Here is a 12598-nt window from a genome sequence, read left to right as displayed (position 1 = left end):
CCGGCCGACTCATGACCCGTCGCCGCCCCGGCCGACTCCTGTCCCGTCGCCGCCGCCCGGCCAACTCCTGTCCGGTCGGCTCCTGTCCCGTCGGCACCCCGGCCGACTCCTGGCCCATCGCCGTGTTGGCCGACTCCTATCCCGTCGGCGTTCTGGCCGACCCCTGCACCTCCTGATCCGTCGGCACTCCGGCCTACCCCTGCGCTTCCTGACCCACAGAGAGCCCCTCGCCCGACCTCCAGAGAGGATCCGCCAGCCTCGAGAGCAACTCGCCCGACCTCCAGAGAGGATCCGCCAGCCTCGAGAGTCCCGTCGGCGCCCGGCCGACTCCTGACCCGTCGGTGTTCCGGCCGACTCCTGAATCGTCGGCATTCTGTCCGACCACTGCACCCAAAGATGTGGATTGTACATGCATTTACCCTGCAGGAAGAGTCTAACAAAAAAAAAAATGCAAATTAGTTATGCTTTTGTAGCTTGACCCATGTTTTTCTTATGTTATTCCCTCTTTTCCATGTTCACAATCTTTGCATGCTAACGTAGCTCTAGGCACAAAGTACAGCAGAACCTAGTGGGAATGTCAAGTTATGCTCATAGACCAAATTATTGGAAAAATTTAAGTTGTAACTTGATGATGACGCTATGATTAAAAGTTTCAGGATCACCAAAGTTATTAGGATTCATCCTCTGGGGAGCATGAGCGTCTGTACTGATTTATTCATGGCAATCCATCTGATAGCTGTTGAGATATTTTTGGTTGGCTGATTCTAGAGGAAGAATGCACGGTTAATAAATGCACTGTACCTAAAAATGGTGAGGGAACCAATGGTCTAAGATCCCAATAGGTCCTGAACAACTTCCTGTCAGAAAAACTTGCTGCAGAATTCTAAAACTATGATCTTTTGGCCAAAATGGAATATGATATTAATAAGAATTTATTGTTCAAGATAAAATCACCGGAAAATAAGAATCTTTGTGTTTTCCTGTTCACAGAGCCGGCTATCATGTTTCTACAGTAGCTAGATCGGACAAACAAAACACTGGCTCGAGACAGGCCCATATGCATTTTCATGTTTTTGCAGCGGCAGCTGTAGTTATGTTACACCAGTTGGTTGTAGTTTGCATCCTCGCAGTCAAATCCACCGCCAAATCCTACAGACTGCACCTTTAACATTATACCCAAATACAGTGAAAAGAGATTCAGACAAAAATGCATTGATGAACAGGGACAGATGCATCAGCTAATACTAATGTTAAGCTATTGATATTTTCATTGCACAGAATATACATACTTTGAACAATTCTGTATGATGTACATTAGCAATGTGCATTCTAAGGAGACCAGGGAGAAAAGGGATACTGGATCCAGTTAAAGTTCAGTTCCCAACATGTTCTGCATTTCATAGGGGAAAGTTTCCCTCTCTATTTATAATTCATCACAGGAGCAAAGAAGATGTGTGAGGCTGCCTGGTCTGTTTAGCATTTAATGGACAATGAGGAGATGGAGGGCTATGGCAGTGAGTGGAATGAAGTCCACTTCTGATCAAATAGAAACCCAAGTCTGACATCCTGTGGTGAATCCATAGTATGTGCTGCACTTTGACTGCATGTTGAAAAGCAAACCTTCAGCTTGTTGAACATATCTTACATGGTCAGATATGTTAAGTTAATGATGCAGAAAGTAAACAAATTATCAATATGAATAATATATATTATATAAATATATTTATATGTGAATATTTGTTTGAAAATATAAAAAAATAAAATAATAATCACATTCCTAAACACAAGGTGTGTATTTCATCAAATAATAAAATATTTGACAAATAATAATTTTCAGTTGGTCTATAGTACTTCAAAAGACTAAAAGATAGATGAGTTCTGATTTTAAGTTGCGACACAAGTTTTATTAATTTCATCATTTTTCAAGTCACTTACATTTGTTCAAAACATGAAGTGTAAAATCTACTTTTACAAAAAGTCTAAAAGCTGTACACAACTTACACATATGATAAGTCAATGAACAATCCCATTCATAAGTAAGACATTGCTGTTCACAGCCCAACGGTTAAGTGGTGCACACATATTATGGTAAAAATAAACTTCTCACTAACTTCTCACTAACCTACCTACTCCTCCTGATTAAAGGATGAAACTACAAATTAGACTGTTGGGCCCTAGCTGGGCCTCTATTTTTAGAACTCTGTTTAAGAGGTCAATTTGAAAGCAGGAACAGGAAATCTGATGGAGATGAACTGCAGCTGAAACAAACCAATCTTTTATCTTTTACTCCGATGTTGCTGCCTACTTGTAGTGGTAAACTGCATGTTTTTCTTTTGTTTTGCCTTAAGGAAAAAAACAAACCACTTTAACATAACAGCTTAACAAGTTCTCAAAAGCTCAAGATGACTAAATTCTAAAATCAAAAATCAGGGCCAACAAGGATTTGGTGAGTATTATTTTTAATGCATTCATAGATAAACTTCCTTTGCTCCAAAGGTAATGGTTCATAAAAATATGTTTAAAGCCTAATTCTGATTCATAACAGGTGATGATCCTTAACCCAGCCTTCATGAGGTATGTTCATTACGTGTGGCTAAGAAGGAAGGGCTATTATCCATCCACGTGGAGACAGAACCAGTGAGACCTCTGCCTGGACCTCCGACGCGGGAACTGGCGTAGGTTCGGACCTCCGGCGAGACGTGCAGTGTGGGGGACCGACCTCTCCTTCTGTCCTGCCTCCTTCCTGCTCTGGCTAGCTGGATACTCAGAGGCCCTCCTAAGGCCAGACGGCTTCCCAGGATCGGGTTAGGGTCCTGGGCGGGCTGAGAGGCAGGCTGTGGTGCAGGCTAAGGGACAGGCTGTGGTGCAGGCTAAGGGACAGGCTGTGGTGCAGGCAGAGGGACAGGCTGTGGTGCAGGCTGAGGGACAGGCTGAGGGACAGGCTGAGGCGGCGCGGCGAAGGTCTGAGAAATGGCTGTCGTTAGCTGCTGTACCTGGTTGATCAAGGCAGTCAAGGTCTGGTTGTCCACGGCGTGGCGAACCTCGGTAGTGTTGGTGACAACCTGGGTCTCGTGTCTCTGGACTGCCTCTTCGATGGACACGAACCAGGCCTGTGACGCGGTGTCTTGCGCTGGATCCATGTCGTGGCCAGATCGTACTGTCATGGATGTGGTGTGGACCCAAAAGCAGTACGACTGAGACGGAGTAATGTTCAGAAACATTCATTATTGAAATAAATTCAGTGTCTACATTTTTGTCAGAAATTGATCCAATATCAGACCCATATTGGAAGAAGATAAATTCCTATAAAAAAAGAGAGAACAAAAAGGGGAAAAAAAGAAAAAAATAGTATGGTTCTCTGATTATTGGAAATCTAACAAAAATGGTTATCCACAAATGTAATACTTCTGATCCAAAATAAATAAATAAGGAGGTGTGTGGAGGGGAGTGTGGCAGACCTTCAGCTGCAGCTCATGAGAGCAGCTCCAGGTGAGTTGATTGATTTGTGTCCTTGCTTACGTCAAAGCACCACTGCCACAGCGGAACTTCAGACATCATTGACGCTCCACCAAGCGTTTCATTGGTTTGGAAAGTTTTAGAGCGGAACTTTTGCTATGTACACGATATGTTTCTTAGGAATGTGCCAACCATTTCCAACTTATCAGCCTCCAACCGAATGGTTCATGAGCACAAACACAACGACATGTCTGATGTGCACATAAGCAGCGTGTGGTTCCGTCGCAACATCATTTTAGCTGCGCAAAATAAAAACCGCAGACCTGCTGTGCGTAATTGTGGCTTGAGAGTTTAAAAAAAAAAAAACAACCTCCAATTAGAGAGCGCCTGCTGCGTTTAGATGGCTGTGATCAGAGTCACCGTGCAGATGTAACAGCATGCGTGTCATCTCATGGATCAATTTCCTCGAATGTATTTATAGGATTCATCTTTGTAAATCAACAGATGAATCAGCAAAACATATATCTACATTTATAAAAACATATATTCTAGGGTTTGAGGAGCGATGACCCCGAACCCTGAAGTGGAAAATGTCACAGAGGGTCTGCCCATTAAATGGAACGACTTCCCTCACTCCAAACTAAATGTAAAGTTTGTCAACCCTGCTGATTGTTCACCCTAACAGTGATCAACAAGGGCGTACTCTAACCATACGTTTGATTGATTGGCATTCATGTTGAATCATTGCCTACTCACCTCTCCCTCTGTGTCCCCCCGTGGACTTCCTCAAGCAAACAGTGGCAAAAACAAATCAGCTGTTAAATACGATCTCTAGCAGGGCGCATTAAGATGAGGTAACGGTCCCATGATTGCAAACTATTTATTTATGTGTATTTTACGGCAGAAAATAGTTTTTGGAAAGATTAAAGAACGTTTTTTTTTTCTTCATGTAATTTGTTTATTTGAGGAATAATTGAATGAGAGAAAATGTAAAAGAGTAGCCTGATGGGAGGGGCCTCGGATTTTAAAAGACCCTCAGTCTCCTTCAATCAGAGAAAACTACATTGTGTCAGTAAAGAATCTACACCAGGTTAATCATTCTAAACCCATCAGTTGTGTTTCAAATGACTAAATGTGTTCTCCTACTTTTCCAGATATCTAATTGATTCCCAGAAACTCAGCTACTTTCCCACAGAAACAGGCTGGTGATCGAGGCCGGGAGAAGACTGTGACATTAAATGTCATGGGTGATACCAACTGATAAGGAGGTAGAACTGTTATGGTTGTGGCTTTATAGCATTTGCAACAAGACAGTGTGAAACATCCACAACATAGTATATGACATTAAATCTTGTGATTAGCTTGTTTTCTATAAAGCATACAGCATGTGGTTGGTATTGTTTTCACCTTGTGAGTTTGAGGGAATAAAGTTATTCTAGAGACCCCTACTGTAGCGTGAATTGCCATAGGAATAGTTTTGAGCACTTTACCAGGTGTTTATGTCTGTCTGCCTCTTGAAATAGCGGTGCTATCGTGTATGGTACAGTCATGAAACTTTACAGGTGTGTAGTTGAGATCTAAATGAAGGCAGAATTCGATGATGGGTTTGATCCCATCGAAGGAGCCAGAAGTACGATGGCAGGAATTTGGGAAGGGCCATTGGCCTCTCCTCTTCATGCACTTGGTCAGATATGGTGTCCCAGTGATCCAACTAAAAGATGGTTTCTAGTTGCAAAAAGAAAACATATAAAAACATATATATATATATATATATATATATATATATATATATATATATATATATATATATGTTTTCTCGCATTTAAATTATGATTCTTTTGATGAAAAAAATAATTATGATTCAAACTTTTTTTTCTTACAACATCAATTCGGCTTCAACCAGATTTCATTTTGCAAAAGTGGGGCATTAAGCATTGCCTTTGTGGAGGTGAGCTCAGCAGAACAGCTGGTGCCTGTTGACTTATCAGATTGTTTCTTTAAATGCAATAGTGTTAAGGATCTTGCATTTTTTCCGTACACCATGTACACATGGCTATTGTATGTAGAACAATAGCTGTGAGAGACTGAGCCGTGTGCCAAGGAAGCAGAGGCACACCTTTATAGGAGAGTGCACCAAAAACCAAAGATTAGGCAAACACTTCAGTTTCACCAAAAACCTGTTTTGTTCCATGTAAACAACAATACATTTTGGCACATGTTTTTATCCATATATTTTAGTGAGTAGAATATTTTAGTCACAGTCATGAAGGCACTATATATATATATTTGATATCATTTAATAGTGTTTCTACCATCAGTAAAACAGGCAAGCAATCCATCACTCCTTCAAAATGTACATCTTGTGAATGAAAATTGAAATTTCATGTAAAAACCCAAGGATAAGTGTCTGTTTAATGCTTGGAAAAACTGTAGCTTCATGTACTTCTACTAAAACAAGCCTTTTAAAGCCCATTTTTTGTTCAGACATTTTAACACAGTGAATGATGATGTTTTAAATGTTAAAATCAGTTGAAATCAGCACTTTTCTAAAAACAATCCATTGCTCTGTCCATTGTAACATGTGTCCTTGTTCAAATTTCCCATTTTTTCCCCCTAAACTTACTACTTCCTTTTTGTTTTGCATTGTAACAGAGTCCATCAACATCCCAAAATCACAATAAATAATGAAAAGAACAGAGAACAATACACAGACAGCAGCATTGAACAGATTGAAAGCGATTGTGGTTGATTTTACTGAACCGGTTTGGGTAGATTAAACGGCAACACTAGTATCAGTCACATCCAGTTTTTTAAGTCCGAGGCTTCTTAGTCATGTTTTGCTTTGTAAATGATTCACTATCAAGGCTTCAATACGTTAAATGCTGAGAGATGAATCTCTACCCATATAAAACTTGACTATTTGATGCTGAGCTAGCTTCTGGAGGACTCCATACTCCTCACCTCCAGGATGTTGTCCAGTTTTTAACTTTTTGTTTTTCAGTTCTTCCCAGTAATGACTCCAGTTTCCATCACTGTCTGCTCCAAAACCAAACACATGGACCTGGGAAAACAAAGGTCAACAATTTTAAAAAACAGCTAAAGGTTTTCTTAAAAGCTTGCTAAATGACACAAGATTAGGTGCTTGTGCTCCTTCTTCATCGTTGGCATCCACCTGTCAATTATCAGTGTGTCACGACATTCACTCAATTTAAAAAATAAACCTACCTCGTCACAAATATGCAGGGCAAGAACCAAAGCCATGAAGCCAGTGGATGGATAGCTGCCCTTCTTTCTTAGCCACACGTGATGAACATACCTCATGAAGGCTGGGTTAAGGACCATCACCTGTTATGAATCAGAATTAGGCTTTAAACATATTTTTATGAACCATTACCTTTGGAGCAAAGGAAGTTTATCTATGAATGCATTAAAAATAATACTCACCAAATCCTTGTTGGCCCTGATGTTTGATTTTAGAATTAGCCTGTTGAAATTACATGAAATGAAGAACTCAACATCAAGTGATTATATGTTGTTGTTTTTTTCAGTAAAATGATACACCAGGCACTCTTAAAGAAAAGTAAAGCAGAGAGGATTTTTTTAAATGAACGCCATCTCAGGAGGAGGTTTTATTTCACATAGAAATCTGTAGACTTTATAAAGACATTTTTACAATACGATATTGCTTTTTTGCCTTGACTACATGAAGGAAAAACTACCACTTGCACTGGAACTCAGTGTTTGTATTTTATGGAAATTATGATGCTGGAATTTTCCCGCAAGAATGTTTATAGGGAAACTTTGCTTAGTGACAGGAATAAGTTGTTTTAGAAACTAACGGTCAGTTTTCACAGGTGAGGGTGCCTTTCGGCGCCTTTGCCCCTGTAAGTATGCAGAGCCCTCCAGGGAGAATACTCAGCTGAAATAGAATTTGACCGTTACTAGTTGTAGACCTACAACTTGACTTGAATTGAAATGAAAAATTTGACTCACTTTCTAGAAAATCCTGTGCTGAAGGCCTTCGTAATCCACTCAAGATCCCGTATCTTAAATGGAAACAGCACAAGACGAGTGGTGTTATCTAAATCCACAGCACTCTCTGGATACATGACATGATGAGTTGTTCTGGTCCCAACATCTGCTTCATAGCCTTTGGTGCGACCTCTGTTCATTCTAAATAGAACAAAGGGATATATTTCATCATCACTGTCTCTGTCAGGGAAAACAAGCTTGAATTTTGACTTTTAGTTTCTGACATTGAGGACTAAAACATTTGTGTTTGTCCCAATGTCTGAACTCATGTACCTCATGACGATGTCCTGGAAATCTATGAGAGGTCCATAATGTGAATCCTTCAAATTAACAGAATTCCCCACCACAGCACAAGTCCTGCAGCGGTCAGGGCTGGGTGGTTCAACATCAGCACTGGCTGGTAACATCTGGAATATCCTTGTCAACTGTTGTTTTGTAGGAACTGTAGCTCCCCTTTCCCCCCGGTATGTGCTGTCAGGAACATGAAACATTGGTAGTCGTTAGAACACATGAATTGTACTAAATATACAAATTAACTGTCGTCATCACCACAGTGACTGTAAGAGCCAAAAATAAAAAAAATTATAAAGTGAAATGTATCAATGTTTTATTTTTTGCTTATTGAATTAAGTTCAAGAATTTTGCCTAAAACAACTCGAGAATCAAGGTTAATTTAATTAATTCTTTATTCCAGGTGGATCATGCAGTAACTGCGAGGTGAATGCATGAGTGAATGAGTGAGCGTGCACCTCCATGTCCGTCCATCGCAAAGCTCTCTTTCTTGTTGCTGCATAACACTGCATATTATTTAGTGTGCCCTGTTATGGCTACATGCTCAAGTACGTCTCATGGTTGTGGTGACTCAAACTTTCTCAAAACACCTTCTGTTGCCTGTTTTATACTGACATTGTGAGCCAGTTGTCTCCTCAATCACTACTTTCAGCAGTCAACGGTCGTTTAGAAGCCACAAGGGTTAACACAGCTGAGGCATCCGCAACTCTTCCTTTTGTATTAATACGTTGTAGTTATTTAAAGGGACAGTTTACCCCAAAATCTAAAATACATATTTTTCCTGTCACCTAAAGTGCTATCCATCAATCTAGGTTGTTTTGGTGTGAGTTGCCTAATTCTGGCCTTCATACATCTACATTTACTTTTGATTGGTGGCTAGGGCCCTGGCCCACATTGTGCATGCTGACTCACTAGAATGGCCGTGACATACTAAATAGAATAAGACCATAATGTGATTTATCGTGCTAGGACATGTCAAAGTGGCTGCTGTGAAAAAGGCTGATACAGGAGTGGTCGTTACAGACACACCTGGCAAAGATCTGCACTCTGCTAAATGCGCCTTAGTTGTTGATAGTTAATTGGATATAATAAAGCTACTCACGGTGCATGTGTAGAATGAGTAACCTAGTGAAAATGAGTATTTAAACTGTAAAACGACAAAGAGCATCATAATTGCTATGTGGAATTTCCTGGATGACTGATGGGAATCAAAATTAGATTAATTTTCAAAGTATGTGTGGTAAAACAAGGGACTCTGTTGAAGGGAACCCATGAAGAGTCCTGTGAGTAGGCTGTAACATAGTTTACCACTGGATAAAGAAGTTAGCACATGGATACCAGTCAGAGACCTTTCTACTGCCCACATCGAGAAGAAGTGGTCTAACTAGGAACAAACTGAGAACTGAAGTTTAGCCACCACAGTGATGGCCACTGTTGAATGTTATGGTATTTTTACTTTCTGATCCTGATTTGAAATGCAGGTTGAGAGACTGTTATCTTGCAAGGTCACAACTTACACTCCACCAGTTGAAATCAGCACTTGAGAGATTGCAGTTTACTGACAAAAGTGGTTCAGCAAATTTGCTGAAATTTTGTGACAACAACAGACCATCTTCAGATAAACATTGGTCACAAGCACAGGGTCTTTCATCATGAGGCAGGAAGTATAGTGAGATGTCTTCTCTCCAAAACACACCGATGCCAGTCACACACAGCAGGAAAATGAACACCATCACTTTTAGATTAATATTGGATGTTTGATGCTTGTGAATGGGAAGCAATCTGTAGACAGAGAATGTGACAAAATACACAAGAGAGTGTGGTCAGTGGTGGAACTGAGTAGGCTTACTTAATGTTGTGATACTTAGTATTTCCATTTTATGCTAGTTTATACTTCTACTCTACTTCCACAGGAAATATTGTACTTCTTACTCCAGTACATTTATCTGAAAAGGTAAATCAAGTTTAATGTTAGGTTAGAGTTCAGTCATTCCGAGCGCTTCAAGTTGAAAATATCTGAACTTTTAAAATAGCAATGGTGACGTCACTGTAGTAACTGGAAGAGAAGCTTGTTTTAGGCGTGTCTATCTATCCGGAATGTATTTTTCTTCCGTCAATGTTGAAACGCCGTGGTTTGTCACATCCATCCAAACTTAAGGCTCAAACATAATAGCTTATTGACTCTTAGATTGGACAATGAAGGTTTAATCTAAAAAATATATATATTGCATTGTCGATCATAATAAAGTTTTTTTATGTAACACAGCAAAAGTGTTTTTCAGGCAAACATAAACGACATAAAAAGAACAAAGAATTGCATACAATGCAGAAAAACGCACATTTCCACATAAATATGTATTTACACTTATTAACACTTGTGAATAAATCCAAACTAGGTGTGCAAACTACAAGTAGCCTACAGATCGAGTATTACAGGATGTAACTGTGGCTTTGACTTTCTGCTTTGTTCTTTGAAGGCGCTGAAAATCTGTCGGACGGGACCACAATCAGTTTTGTCAAAGCCCCCTGCAGCTAAAACATGCTCTCGTCCACTTACCAGGAGAAGGGCAATTCATCTACAAGGAGCCTATTAATATAGTGAAAGCAACATTTTATGCGCACATTTTCAGACTTTTTGCTAACCTCTGTGATTATATAAACGTATTTGATCCTTAAAAATGAATTTAAACGTTGTCAAAAAGACCTAAAGTTGAAAAGAGTTTTGAATTAGACAGTTATTTTTCTATGTGGCTGTTTAAATATGTTCTAATAGTGTCCGTAAATAACCACCTATGTAATGACATATTTTCGTTTCTTATTGGATCACATATTGTTAAAGAAATGACGCAACAAATCATGAAAAAGATATAGTAAAAAATAAATGAGTATAAAACGGAAGTAGCTTTTGGCCAATTTAAAGATTTAAAGATTAAAAAGTCATAGGATACCTCCAGCAGCTCCAGGTGCTCTTCATCGTCCCCCTGCTCTTTGACAAAGACAATAAAAAAGGAAAAATAAAATCCCTGTAATAATAACTCCACTGTGAAGGCTACAAACACAACATAAATTGTTATCCAATGATGTAGGCTATAAAGTAAACTGGCAGAGCAAATTCTGATAGATTGTGAAAGCAGCAAGGGCGTGGATTATGTGAGGGGGGAAGTCAAATGGCCGTTAAATAAATATAAACTAAAGCAGCGTGTCAGAGAGACATGGGAGGGATTTACAGGCAGCAACATCACACACAGTCGTGTTTGGACAAAAAGCAGCAGAGGCACAGCTCCAATATTCACACCGAGACACAGAGTCTTACACTCAATACAAATGTATTTATTCATTTATGTTTTCACATGGCATTATGATAAGGATTGATAATGAGGATATGTTTCAGAGCTGTTACTCACTCTGGATTTACTAATTTATACAATCCCTGTGTGCAGCTGGTGAAGCGTTGCCAGGTGACTCCTCTGCTCCAGTGAGCTCTGATGCTCCCATCGGATATGTCTGTTTACAGTTGGTCTGTGTGCAGCATTCTGTATCAGTGCCTATGATTTTACTCACAAAAACTATATGAAAACTACTTGTTGATTTATGCACAGCATGAGAAGATTATTGAAAATACTGTCAACTTGTTCTGCAGTTCCTTAACACTAGTTGACTTTTTCTTGCAGATGATCGTTTACAGTTGAAAGGTGCTTATAGTTTGGGCTCAATAGTACAAGCACAAACAACACTGCTGGTTTGACCCGTTCATGATAACGAGGATATACTGTAAATGAGTGCAAAGTGAGGTGTGACATGAATTGATATGTGTGAGAAGTATCTCCCCCATGACATTTGAGCTTAAATACTCTACATTCATACATTTTGTGATTTTTTTTCGGCATCAATTCATGTTGGAAATGTCACAATTTGTGTAAATAAAAACAATAAATCCAGGAGAAAGGTAAATATAATGGAATATAATGCCAAGATCAACAATTCATTATTTCTGCTGAGTCAACACACAGGTATGCTTTATTCACTTTCCTCTTTTGTGTCTGTAACCTCTTTAATTTATATAAAACTGACACAATGATAGAAAACCCTTCTGATCAGTCATGAATCTCACCGTTGGGTGGCGTCTTGTCCAAACAAATGTTAAATTCACCTCCTGATAAAAGTGCACTCTAGATCCACTTTATCATGAACATAGAGCGCAGAGGAAACTCGTGGTGAGCTGTGGCACAAAGAGCGCACGGCAGCTGATGAAGTTACCAGCATAAGTTATGGATATACAAGATCACATAACATTAAATAATGGCACAACAGAGCGTATATATAGTTCATCATCTACTTGGTGTGTGTAAAATGGCTGCGGTGAACGCGACTGTGCTGTCACTTGAGACACAGCGGTGCGCCACATGCACCTTTTCCTTCTCCAGCCACTTCACAGATAGCGCTTTACTGATGGCTGTCAGTTTAAAGCGGTTTCACGTCATTCAGATGCAGAAAGTTGGTGGCTTTTGTAGGATAAAAGTCACCGAAGTCCGGACCGTCGGGACCTCACAGCTGGCCAAGGTGATCACTCCAGAAGCGCATTCCTCCAAGTCGGTCAAAAAAAGCAATTCTGCTGCTCTGCTCCTCTCTGTGTGTTCGTTCACTCCAAAGATAATGATACAGAGTTTGCTTACATATGGGAAGATCTGACCACAACCTGGTGCACCTCCGGCCTGTGTACAAACCTCTTGTGCACAGGCAGCCAGCTGTGACCCGCACAGTCAAAAGATGGTCCGATGAAGCCGAGGAGACTCTTAAGGACTGCTTTGACTCGACTGTG

General features: G+C 40.0%; 1 protein-coding gene across 1 annotated transcript; it reads right to left on the bottom strand.

Annotated features, from left to right (window-relative positions):
- Nucleotides 1-6296: 6296 nt before the first annotated feature.
- On the bottom strand, nucleotides 6297-10753 carry LOC129097695 (CMP-N-acetylneuraminate-beta-galactosamide-alpha-2,3-sialyltransferase 1-like). Its single transcript, XM_054606604.1, is given in 8 exon segments — nucleotides 6297-6517; nucleotides 6682-6801; nucleotides 6901-6940; nucleotides 7450-7629; nucleotides 7762-7907; nucleotides 7909-7959; nucleotides 9297-9561; nucleotides 10728-10753. Coding segments are annotated over 8 exon segments (1014 nt in total). The 3' UTR covers nucleotides 6297-6331.
- Nucleotides 10754-12598: the final 1845 nt, after the last annotated feature.

Source organism: Anoplopoma fimbria, chromosome 10 (genome assembly GCF_027596085.1).
Source record: "Anoplopoma fimbria isolate UVic2021 breed Golden Eagle Sablefish chromosome 10, Afim_UVic_2022, whole genome shotgun sequence".
Lineage (NCBI taxonomy): Eukaryota > Metazoa > Chordata > Actinopteri > Perciformes > Anoplopomatidae > Anoplopoma > Anoplopoma fimbria.
The sequence above is the reverse complement of the archived record's forward strand: the minus strand, read 5'-3'. Positions and strand labels throughout refer to the sequence as shown.